This window comes from Macaca mulatta, chromosome 17 (genome assembly GCF_049350105.2).
Source record: "Macaca mulatta isolate MMU2019108-1 chromosome 17, T2T-MMU8v2.0, whole genome shotgun sequence".
Taxonomy (NCBI): Eukaryota; Metazoa; Chordata; class Mammalia; order Primates; family Cercopithecidae; genus Macaca; species Macaca mulatta.
This window is the reverse complement of record NC_133422.1, coordinates 90,307,198-90,319,531: the sequence shown is the minus strand read 5'-3', so window position 1 is coordinate 90,319,531 and position 12,334 is coordinate 90,307,198. Positions and strand designations below refer to the sequence as shown.

General features: G+C 39.8%; 1 protein-coding gene across 4 annotated transcripts in view; it reads right to left on the bottom strand.

The window, feature by feature from the left end:
- Positions 1-614: 614 nt before the first annotated feature.
- Positions 615-12,334, bottom strand: part of CLDN10 (claudin 10) — a 142,203-nt gene continuing 130,483 nt past the window's right edge. For all 4 annotated transcript variants that reach the window (XM_015121318.3, XM_077973864.1, XM_077973865.1 and 1 more), the window contains exons 4-5: positions 3,010-3,117; positions 615-2,443 (exon numbers count right to left, since the gene is read on the bottom strand). In XM_015121318.3, coding sequence (XP_014976804.1) covers positions 2,329-2,443; positions 3,010-3,117 — 223 coding nt within the window. In that variant the 3' untranslated portion in view covers positions 615-2,328. The remainder of the gene's footprint in view (positions 2,444-3,009; positions 3,118-12,334) is intronic.

Here is a 12,334-nt window from a genome sequence, read left to right as displayed (position 1 = left end):
TGGTTAGTTGTATCTTTTTTTTTTTTTTTTTTTTAATTGAGACAGTCTCACTCTGTTGCCCAGGCTTGAGTGCAGTGGCGCCATCTCGGCTCACTACAACCTCCGCCTCCCAGATTCAAGTGATTCTCGTGCCTCAGCCTCCCGAGTAGCTGGGATTACAGGTGCCCACCACCATGCCTGGCTTAAGTTTTTTGTATTTTTAGTAGAGACGGGGTTTCACCACGTTGGCCAGGCTGGTCTCGAACTTCCAACCTCAAATGATCCGCCCACCTTGTCCTCCCAAAGTGCTGGGATTCTAGGCGTGAGCCACCGCGCCCGGCTGCATCTCATTTTTTGTATAAAATTTGGTTTGTTCGTTTTTGAGGGGAACCATTCCTTTATGTTGCCCCTTGCTGATGCCCAACTAATGTGTTTCTGGTTTCTAACGGACCTTCATCCCCCACCCTCCCTAAATTCTTCAGTATAATCTAAGCGTTATCTTCACCAGTTGTGAATAACAAATTTGTTTGAAATGCAAACCCATACAACTCTGTCCCACACTGGCCTGTAGGACATAATCTACCTTTATGTCTTTCAGTTAATTTGTATTTCTGCAAAAGATATTTCAAGGATTATAAAGGTATGGAATTTTTTATTTTTATTTTTAACAAACTTGTTCATTTCCTTTTCTTTCCATTGAGCACCTCTGAACAATGTGATTTTTCTTTTAAGTCTTTCACACTTCAGGAAAATACTACATTCATCCATGTTGTGATTCATATCAGACAGTTTCTTACTCAAAGATAACACAGATACCAATTCTTATTCATATTTTGAAAGTATATTTTACCCTAGACTGTCTTGGTTCAAAGGCCTAGTTTTGACATCACATGTGGCAAATTACTTAAGCTCTCTGCTTTCATTTCTGTTTCTGTAAATGCAGGATGAAAACAGTATGTATCTCCTAGGATGGCTGTGAGGAGTGAGTGAGACAGGACATGAAAGGCATGTATTAACTGTGATAAATGTTGCCCTTGTGGGCATGTTATATAGGGCTGGCTGTAGGAGGAAGGCTGTGTCTTTGTTCAGAAATCCCTGGAACAACTTAAATGTCTTTAGAAATGACAAGTGTCTCAGTTATCCAGTTGGTTCCATAAACAGGGCCTGGAAGACAGACTAGATAGAACTCAGCCCGTCAGTTCTGAGTGAGGCACATACCACGTGGGCTTGGGATGTCCTTAACCCATTTACGCCTAAGGTTGCAATTTTTTGAATTTTTCCAATCAGACCTTGGCAGTGACCTTGAGCAGTAGGATATAAATAACTCCCACATGCTTAGCGTTCCAATAATGGAACACTAGGCATAAACAGGTTTTAATTGGCTCCACAGTCAACCACGACCAATATCTCTATCTCAGCTTCTGCTGATACCCTAGTTCAGGGCTCTGCATTCTGTGCCAGGGACGCTCAGCCCCTTCACATGGATGTGCCACATGACAGGCAATAATATATTGGCCCCATTAGCCCTTCCTGGAGCAGTCGTAATGAATTACAGTCATGACAGACACATGTAAGAAACTAACATTTGCTAAATATGTACATGAGTCTTCATCACAGCATCATTTATGAAAACAACTAAACAGTCACTAATGGTGCCAGTGGAATAAATCAGAGAACATCCCCTGCTACGCAACTCTGCATACATCAAAGAGAATGGTGTGGCTTTGCTTTTTCAACAATCTACTGAGTGGCCATGGGCATGTGGATATGGCCATGAATGAGCAAGATTCTCTGATCCTGTAGAAGTTAAGTTATGCCAGATAACTTGCTGCTTCCACAAAAATATTTAGCTTTTTAAATACACGTTGTAGAATACTAAAAACAACAACAAAAACCTAGAATTTGCCTGTATGCAGCCAGTAACATGTCTATTTAACCTGGACACCTTTTGAGGAATATGCTCAGATTGCCGCCATGCTGTTTATAAGACATTGTTCCTTATATACCTGTGTATGAATGAAAAGAAACATAAGGAGTGGGTACGAAGACTTCTATCTATGAATGATGAAAAAGGCTAGAGTACGAATACTTCTTGAACTTTTGGTAGTAAATGTAGAAAACATTTTACAAATCCTGTAAATAACCTGTTTATTTTTTATAGAAAGCCACAACAGAAAATGATTAGTATATAACTGTGTAAGAACACTTACATCCATTGCAATCAACAAATGCTTCAAATGCATATTTTAAAAATAGTTTTGAGTGTTAATTATGGGAGGGCCTTGGGATCATTTTGTGAACAGTTCGCTTTTATAACAAACTCAAGATGCAGCTTGCCAGTGAGCTCTTTTAGACATAAGCATTTTTATCAAACTGTTTTGAAGGGTTTGTTGTTTTAAAATCTTCTCCACCATGATACTTTGTCCGAGAAGACATGACAGATGTGGCCCCGTTGTATGCGTATCTGAAAGGTAAAACATAGTTTGGTAGGTTCTATTCTACGCATAGGGCAAACAAAAATGGGAAGAAACTGTTTCAGCCCGTCTTTGCCAATATCTAAATGTAAGTCTTCCTCTTTCTTAGATAGCTTTCTTCTCTCTTGCCCCAAGAAGTATTTTCAGTGTCATTTCTGAATAACTGGTGGGATGGACACTCTCTGCAGAAGAAACTCATGACTTGGTCATTTGTTCAGTTATCCTCTTACAAAACCATGTTTTAAAACTCGTCTTCCTGGAACCTAGGAGACTTAGTGGAGGCCATCAACATTCCTGCCTACCTACAGGAAAATTATGATGAGGCCAAAGTGAAGAACATGTCCTCATATTCAGACCCTTATTTCTACTTACAGAATTTTCTTTGGAATATAATAATGGTAAAACTGTAGAAAATTAACTGTACTCCTAACCTTTTCCAATTCTGGGTTTTGGAAGTTTCTAAGAATCATATGAACTATCTGAAATTTGTCCCACATGTCATGATTTAGAATAGCCTTCGACTTTTTAACAGGTCATTTTTGTCTCTTTTTCATACCTGGGTGTTTTGTTGTTGTCAGATATTGAAAAGCAAAATATGACACCACCAATTATGCACAGTGAGGCTCCTGCCCATCCAATAAACAGAGCGGCTCCTAATTCATACCTGTGAGAAAGCATTACACAAGTATTACAGCTCACTTATTTGGGGAGTAAACAGTATTTAACACTGAGAGTCAACATTTACTAAATGCTCATTATGTTTTTTTGCTATTGAAGACTGTAAAGGAAATAATAACGCCTTGTGGCTGTAAAATGCTGTAAACTCTTCCCAAAGTGTTTTTATAGCCATTAGACCATCCCAACATCCTGAAAGGAAATGAGGGCATCCACGGGGGCAAGGTCAAAGCAAAAGTAGTCACAGCCAGGGTCTCCTGACTCAGCCAGCACCTTTCCTCTGCACTCTGCCTTAACCTTGCCAAGCTTTCCATCTATTTATTCTGTTCTGCAGCGCAAATCATGTAGGCAGACTGTAGTTAGAAAATGAGAGGTTGCTTTTGCTGTCATGTTAGTTCAATTTAGTAAATGTTTACTAAGCACCTGATATGTGCAAATCGTCATTAATCACTGCAGTCTAGTGGGGAAATGAATCAATAGCTATCATTTAGTGATAAATTACTATTAAGCATCTCCCAGATGGCAGGTCATAGTGCTCTGCCGATGACCACAGCAGGAGCAGATGCAAAGATAAACGAGACAGTCCTTCCCCGGGAAGGCCATGAAACAAATGTATGTACAGTGTTCCTGAGGACAAAAAACAAGATCACTTACAGTAGCGGACTAGAGGAAATCCTTTCAGTTCACCCAGAGAACAAGGAATGAGAAAAGTACACCAAAATCTCAGCGACTATGTGTGTTCTCATGTTTGTTTAGCTTTCTCCAGAAGAATAGGTTGATTTTAGGTTTTTGTTTGTTTTTATAAAGAGTAACTCTCATTTGGGGCCCATAAACTTCCATTGCAAGACAAAAGAAATCTCGGTGCTTTTCAGTGTAAAATAAAGCCAGGGTTGGAGGGTCTGTTTTTGATAGCACAGAATCCATAGGGGAAATGAGGCAAGAGAGTAAGAGGTCCAGGGGAAGGCAACACAGGGCCCAAGGTTAGTTCCATCCCCAGGGCGCAGGGGAGCCAAGTTCAAGAGCCAAGGCCAGGCTTCAGTATCAGATCGAGGCCACCCAGTGCTGCCTGGGGTTGTCCTGAGCCTTGCTGCACCCCCTCCTACTTGAAGCGTCACTATCTCTGAACTCTGGCTCTGCACATGGGCAGGCTTTCTGGTGTGGTCTGAGTGGCAGGCAGAGTGGTGTAATAGGATGGGCCCATCACTAGCCAGGGGAGCAGGAAGCAGGGTGTGCTTTTAATCAAACATGCATGGTACCTGGCACTGGCATCCTATTTTAGTGAACCTCAGTATTTTAAGACACACATCACATTGATCAGGGACACGGGGCCCACTTGTGCATTTGCAGTTGGGATGGAGTTATGTGCACAATAATGCTGCTCTGTGAGCCTTTCTTTACTCACTCTTGTGTTGCCTTTCCTGGGACATCAGGGTGATCGATGGGGCAAGGAACCGCTGCAACAGAACAACTAGAGGGAAGCCCCTCCGCTCTGGAGCACTAACTGTGCTCTGGCATCTGAGGAACGTAAGCGGGCTCCGTTAAGGGGCAATGGCAGAGACAGAGGGTTTGTATAAGTGGGGATACAAACACTTCGGTCTGCACACACACCCTCTGCCTTAACCTTGCCAAGCTTTCCACGTGTTTATTCTGTTCTGCAGCACAAATCATGTAGGCAGACTGTAGTTAGAAAACAAAAGGTTGCTTTTGCTGTCATGTTAGTTCACACACAGACATACACACACACATATACACAGGAGGACTGAGCAGGAAGTCCACAAGTGAAAAAAGAGTTGGCCAGATCGAGAATGCTGAACTGGGAGTTTCAGAAAAGATACTTTCATTAAATATTGTGTTACACATCTGAAAAAGACGCCCTGGATTCCTGCAGTCAGCCCTGCTTTTATGTTATTTTAACGAGATTATGCACCGGCAACAAGCAGCATGCCTGCCAAACTGGAGGTGCCTGTCATTTGGCCCCTGAAACACCTGGAAATCCTAGAAGATGGCATCAGATCTGTCTGTTGGCACCCTTTTTACTGCAGACAGCTAAAGGAGTGAGCATAACTGTAAAGTTCTGCATGAAGTGCATTATTATAGGATGACTATAATTGTACAACACTTGCTATTTTTCTCTACTTTTTTTCCCAGTACAGGTTAGGCTATCTTCTCTCCTGAAACTATACCTTAATATTACTCTTAGTGTAAATATGCCCTGAAAACATGGTCTGAGATTTTTCTGAAAATATTGAACTTCACTAAAATAGAATGCCAGTGCCAGATACCATGGTTGATTACAAATAAATAAATAAATATCGAATTATTAAGAGTGGCCAGTTGGGGGATGAAGATGATAGAAATCATAAGCATAGCTTGGCACAATGAGTTCACTGAAAGAAGCATTACAAACACAGATACAGTATTACTACAAATTACAGGATAAATTACCCAGGTGGATGAGGAAGTGGGTTTACATTAAGCCATATTGAAACTTTCTGGAGGAATTTAGGAATCATGAGTTTGGCTTATATTAATATTTAATATCTTTTAAAATATATCCTTTTTATGTATCTTTTTCTTTTTTGAGATGGAGTCTGTGTCGCCCAGGCTGGAGTGCAATGGTGCAATCTTAGCTCACTGCAACCTCTACCTTCCAGGTTCAAGCAATTCTCCTGCCTCAGCCTCCCAAGTAGTTGGGATTACAGGTGTGTGCCACCATGCCCAACTAATTTTTGTATTTTTAGTAGAGATGGGGTTTCCAAAATGTTGGCCAAGCTGGTCTTGACCTCCTGACCTCAGGTGATCCACCCACCTCAGCCTCCTAAAGGGCTGAGATTACAGGTGTGAGCCACCACACATGGCCCTTTTTGAAAAATATCTTAAGTCACTACATATTGACACTATTCCAAGGAAAAAATCATTTCCATTTGAATTTCAGTGTGAATTATGTTGGAGACAAACATTTAATAGACAATATCCATTTAGAGATGATTTCAGAAACCATATGTCTACCCCAGAATTTTTTTTTAATTTGGTGGCATGTTCTTTCAGAGACTTTTCCTTCTTTCTGTGAAAGACATATCACAAACTTAGTCAACAGTGACTTTAATTCACACCTCTCTGTGTGTATCTGGCAAAAACTGACATGTGTTCATATGTTTATTGCGGCACTATTCAAAAGAGCAAAGACTTGGAACCAACCAAATGTCTATCAGTGATAGACTGGATTAAGAAAATGTGGCACATATACACCATGGAATACTATGCAGCCATAAAAAAGGATGAGTTCATGTCCTTGGCAGGGACATGGATGAAGCTGGAAACCATCATTCTCAGCAAACTATCACAAGGACAGAAAACCAAACACAACATGTTCTCACTCACAGGTGGGAATTGAACAATGAGACTTGGACACAGGTTGGGGGCTAGCGGGGAAGGATAGCATTAGGAGAAATACCTAATGTAAATGATGAGTTGATGGGTACAGCAAACCAACATGGCACATGTAAACCTATGTATCAAACCTGCACGTTGTACACATGTACCCTAGAACTTAAAGTACAATAAAAACACACACAAAAATAAATAAAAATAAAAAAACACAAATAACAGACAAAAAAAAAACTGACGTGTGTTATTGAAAGACAGGACTGAGAAAGAGGTGAACATAATATCCACTCCAGTTTGTTCCCAGGCACATATTCTTTCACATTGATTAGGAGACTTATTTACTCTCTGTCTGGAAATCTTTCTTCCGTTTTGGTAACACTAAGAAGCTGATTTCAACACGTTGGTAAGATTATCCAAATTTCAGATTCTCTGTTGCAGGTCTTTTGTGAACAATATCCTCCTGGCCCTCGGCCAGCCTTCCTGCTCAGAGTGTGCCCTCTTTATGACTAACACCAAAGTTTCTTCATTATTATGAAAGGTTACAAATCTACATGACACTGGACCAATGCATAACCATGACTTTCAGGTTGAGGACAGAACTTCATTTATGGAGGAAAACATTGTTTTTAGAGGATCTCGGTTGATGGACTAATCAAAAGCTGCACGTATAACTTCAATATACATTAATAACGTCACTAAGTGACTTTAGAAACGGAATGGGGAACAAATTTACTTCTGACAGAAATTAAAACACAGATAACGACTTATAATTTTCTCAAAGAAGAAACCATAAAGATCTAAGGTGAAGTCACTCTCCACCCGGCTGTATGTGGTGCTGTAGGCTGTTGTGCATGGCTCTCATTTCATGTTGAGCTGGCCAGAGCTACACCAACCTAGAGACCTTGATTCTGATGCATTTCATACTTCAACTCATATTTTAGCCATTTAGAGTAATCCTAAGGAAATGGAATGCTGAACAACTTATTTTCACCTCCTACTTTTGTATTCCTGGCACCCAAATCCCTATTCTGATTTAGGTTTGCCATCTATGGGGAGCTGGTATAACCTCCTCTGGTTACCTCTACAGAAATGACATGCCAGGTATTGTGCTAATCAGGTGTTCAGGGCAGATAAGAGGGACATGGCCCTGGCTCACAGATCCAGATTGTGTAGTCTACTGGGGATAGTCAGACATTAAACCAATAATTACAGTAAAGTGTGATGAAACAATAAGAAGAGCATGTTTTTGCAAAGTAAACATTACCACGGTTCTCCCAAACACATTCAGATGTGGTTCAAGTCAATGTCCATGCTAACAACAGCTACTATTACTGCCAGCTCATTGTACTAGGACGTTTCTGTGTGTGCTAAGATTTTTTTTTACAAACATTATGATATTCAATCTTCATCACAAGCCTGGGAGATACGTATTACTATCCTCATTTTACAAATGAGGAAACTAAAGCTCTGGGATATTAAATTACTTGTTCCTTCATGTCTCAGCCAAATAAATGGTAGACCCATGATTTAAAACCCATAACTGTGATTCCAAACCGAAGCTCTTAACTGTCACGCCATCATCCTTTTATGTACACTTTAAGTAAAAGATTTTATAAATAGAAAAAACCCAATCGATGCAACATATTTTGTCATTTCAGAAAGATGGGAGTTTTGTCTCTCCCTGGCTCGTTAAGTTCTCAGTGGCTCAAGAGCTTCAGGGCACGGGATTTTTTAATGAATGCCCTCGGGCTGCCTTTTCTTCCGGCACAAAAAGAGGTGAGGATACCAATTAGAATCAGGGCATGTTGGAGCTGAAAAAGGAAAAAGCAGCCCCTCCCAAAACAAAGCAAGATCGGTTTTAACAAACGAAAGCACCTCATCCTTTTAAGATCCCCAGAGAAGTGAAGTGACCTTGCTGAAGGTCACAGAGCTAGAAGCCAGGTCTTCTGCCATCCTTCAATATTGTGTGTTTTTCAAACATAGTATCCTGCTCCTCATTTTAATCAAGACACATTTTCCAATTACCTTAAAATAACTACATAAGTTTTTTTTTTTTACAAAGTTTAAAATCCAGAAAGTACACTCATATATTATCAAATATAACATTTCAAAATTGAATTCTATTGGTCTAACATAAAACTTTTTATTCAATGCATTGTCTTATATTAAATACAATCCAAGATCTATATAACTGCATGAATTGATTTTATTTTTATATAAGTAAGTATTCTACAGCAATTATCTGCATTTCCCCAAAATACACCTCATTCTTTTGGGGCCCCAGTTATGTGGGGTGCCCACTCATCCTGTGTGTCTCTGAGGCTGCCACAGTCCAGTCTCTCTTATGAGACACTCAGCCTCCCCCTCTGCTGGGTTCTCTCCCACTGCCTGGCAGATGCCACAGTACTTCCTACCCGAGGCATCCAACAAGACTTGCAAAATAGTAGCAGGTGCCTCCCAAATGGTGGGCGAAAGTAGGATGGAATAATTTAAATTATAAGTGTCTACTTATATATGGAAACTTCATAGAGAATTCTTACATTTTGGAAACCCAAAATAAAGACATTTGGTAGGGGGTACCTAAACAAAAAAACTGCTTTTCTGTGGCTAGATTATAATAGACTACGCCCATTATCCTTCCATGTGCTGTGATTTTCATTAGGGTAGTTCAGAATTCTATAAGTTGCATATATTAATAACAGGTAACATTGATTGATTACCTACCATATGTCGCTGTGGTGGATGCTTTATAGACGTTTTCTTTTTATTTTCTAAAATGAACATGTTTCAAGGATTTTATTTAGCTCATTACCTAACTAGGGAAGCAGAAATATTAGGTCTGTGCAAAAGTAATTGCAGTTTTTGCTATTAAAAGTAATGACAAACACTGCAATTACTTTTGCACCAACCTAATATGTTACACATTGTCCAAAGGTAACTTCAGGAAACATATTTAGGCAATCAGGAATGCTGAATTTATAAATAGATATAAAACTGGTCTCTATATATGTATATATGTGTGTGTATATATATACATTTTAAAATTATGTATATATTTTATTCCTCCTATCTAACTGAAATTTCACATCTTTGGGCCAATATCTCCCCAATATTTTATCTTCTCTCATCCTCTTAACATTCAGAACAGGAAATACTACCTCTGTTATCCAGTCAAGGCAACTGCACTCTACCTAATATAACAGAAGAGGAGGACGAGGATTCAGCCAGGATCAGAGCTGAGTCATACTCCAAAACCTCACCCTTCTCCTCTCCGCCACCTGCCTCTCTAATAGTGTGTAAAGTGATCAGTGAGTGTCTACATAGGACTACTAATTCTTGAAAATTATTCACAGGAATTTAAAAACCATCCACAGTAGGACTAAATCTAATGTTGGCTACTCTTTGTTAGCCAAAGTAAACTGTAATGTAAAAGGAACATCTCATGGTCCCAAAGTCACATAGTTCAATTCAAAACCAAATCTGTTGCTTAGCACCATCCATGCCACATCTCCATTCGTGTGTGGATAATTGGGGAGTTTGCTTGGCCGTAAGTGAGAAATGAGGCACTGAGTCATAATAGTTAAAGTAGGCACAGTAACAGGTTTACATGCAGACTTTTAAGTCTGAATAAACTGACATCACAGAGAAGACTGTGCTTCAAGATGGGAAATTCCTAAAATAACAAATACTGTCCTGAGATGCCTTAGGGCATGGCCAGTATTGCTAAGCTTGAGTCAAGAATCCGTGTGTGGATGTGGGTGTACATGGCTTTGTGTTGAGGTAAAAATATACAGATGGACTTGCAGCAAAAGAAGCTTGGGTCAATCAATCAAAAGTGTATCTGACATTTTATTCAGTCTTCAAGTAGCTACCTGAATATATTTTAGAATCGAACCAAGAGTATCCAGTTGACAACTTTATATTATTACTTATCTCTAACTCAATGCTATGACAGAGGTGACCAACAATTTTTAAATTACACAAGCCTTATTTATTTTATTTTTTATATATATATATTTATTTATTGAGGCAGAGTCTCACTCCCTCTGTTGCCCAGGCTGGAGTGCTGTGGTGCAATCTTGGCTCACTGCAACCTCCACCCCCCGGGTTCAAGTGATTCTCCTGCCTCAGCCTCTTGAGTAGCTGGAACTATGAGCACCCGCCACCACACCCAGCTCATTTTTGTATTTTTAGTAGAGTCAGGGTTTCACCTTGTTGGCCAGTCTGGCCTCGAACTCCTGACCTCAAATGATCCACCCATGTTGGCCTCCCAAAGTACTGGGATTACAGGCATGAGCCACTGCACCCAGCCAAGCCTTATGGTTTCGTGTTAGGTCCCCTTCAAATGTGCCTTCTACTTGAGAGCCAAGTGTCTTAAAATGATCTCTTCTACTAGGTCTCCAACATTTCAACATACATTTCTCTGTGGCTAACCTAAATAGACTACATAAGGTAATATACTATACATTAGTATACTCTGCATTAGAGTCAGTATCCCTAAAAATAGTAGCTAGCATTTAGTAAGTGTTTACTATGAACTACCATGATTCTAAACAGTTGAAGTATACTATCTCATTTAATCTTGACAACAGCCTCCTAGTATGTATTATCCTCATTCCACTGATGAGGGGCACTGGGCACAGAAAGGATAAGTAACTTCTTCAAGGTTACACAGCTAGAAAGTGACAAAGCAAAGGTTTACTCTCAGGCAGCCTAGATCCAGAGTCCTTATTCTTGAACAGTGTGCCATGCTGCGTCTCCCTGTTCCTTTAGGCGATCACCACAAGCATGCTCCGTCTTACCATTCTAGGAGAGATACAGACAGGCAGACAGTCCTACAACACTGCGGATTTACCGTCCTTGCTGTAAGGGTCATGGAGCATGGGTCCTCTACAAGAGATTCCAAAGTGAGCAACACATCGTTTCTACTTCTAGATGCTTGTGGTCTTGTTAAGGAGACCAGCCAATAAATGAGCAGGTGCAAACCACCCAGTAGGGTTAGGATGGAAAGGGAATACCCAAAACAGGGATACCCCACCAAGAATGCAGGTTCTGAAGGTTGATCAGAGGTTAGCCAGGATGTGAAAAGGAGAGGAGCAATGGAGGTAAGAGCTGAATTACCAGAAAGCAGGGCACACTGGCAGAAATCATGATGTCACACACTAGTCAGTAAAAACAAAAGACAGCGCCAAATATTTAGTTCCCAAGCAGATTTTTACGTCATGCTAGCATAACAAAAAGCATCAAAGTAATTCTGGTGATCTGAGGTGGCCTACACTATTTCTGAACAAACTGAAACCACTGAATAACACTTTCTTAATATTCAACAGTTGAACTCTGTTTTGTTCTTACCACTTGGCACTTATCTGGAATCTCCTATCTGAGAATATGTGAGATTGCTACCAACATTAGTTCATCCTCCAAATAACCTCATGAATGGAGTAAACTTAAATAAACAAACATCCATAGTGTATTAAATTATAATAAGTATAGAAGAGAGAAATTAAATATCTTGACAAGGTCACCTGATGAGGTCAATATTCTTTTCATCCTCACCCAGGAAAATCTGTATAATCTAGAAATTTACTTCTTACATTGTCTAATGTCCATTCAACTTGACAAGAATGAGATAATTTATCTGAAAGAAGGTAGTTGTTCATACACAAATCAATAAACGTAATCCATCACATAAACAGAACCAACGACAAAAACCACATGATTATCTCAATAGATGCAAAGAAGGCCTTTGACAAAATTCAACAGCTCTTTATGCTAAAAACTCTCAATAAACTAGGCATTGATGGAACATATCTCAAAAT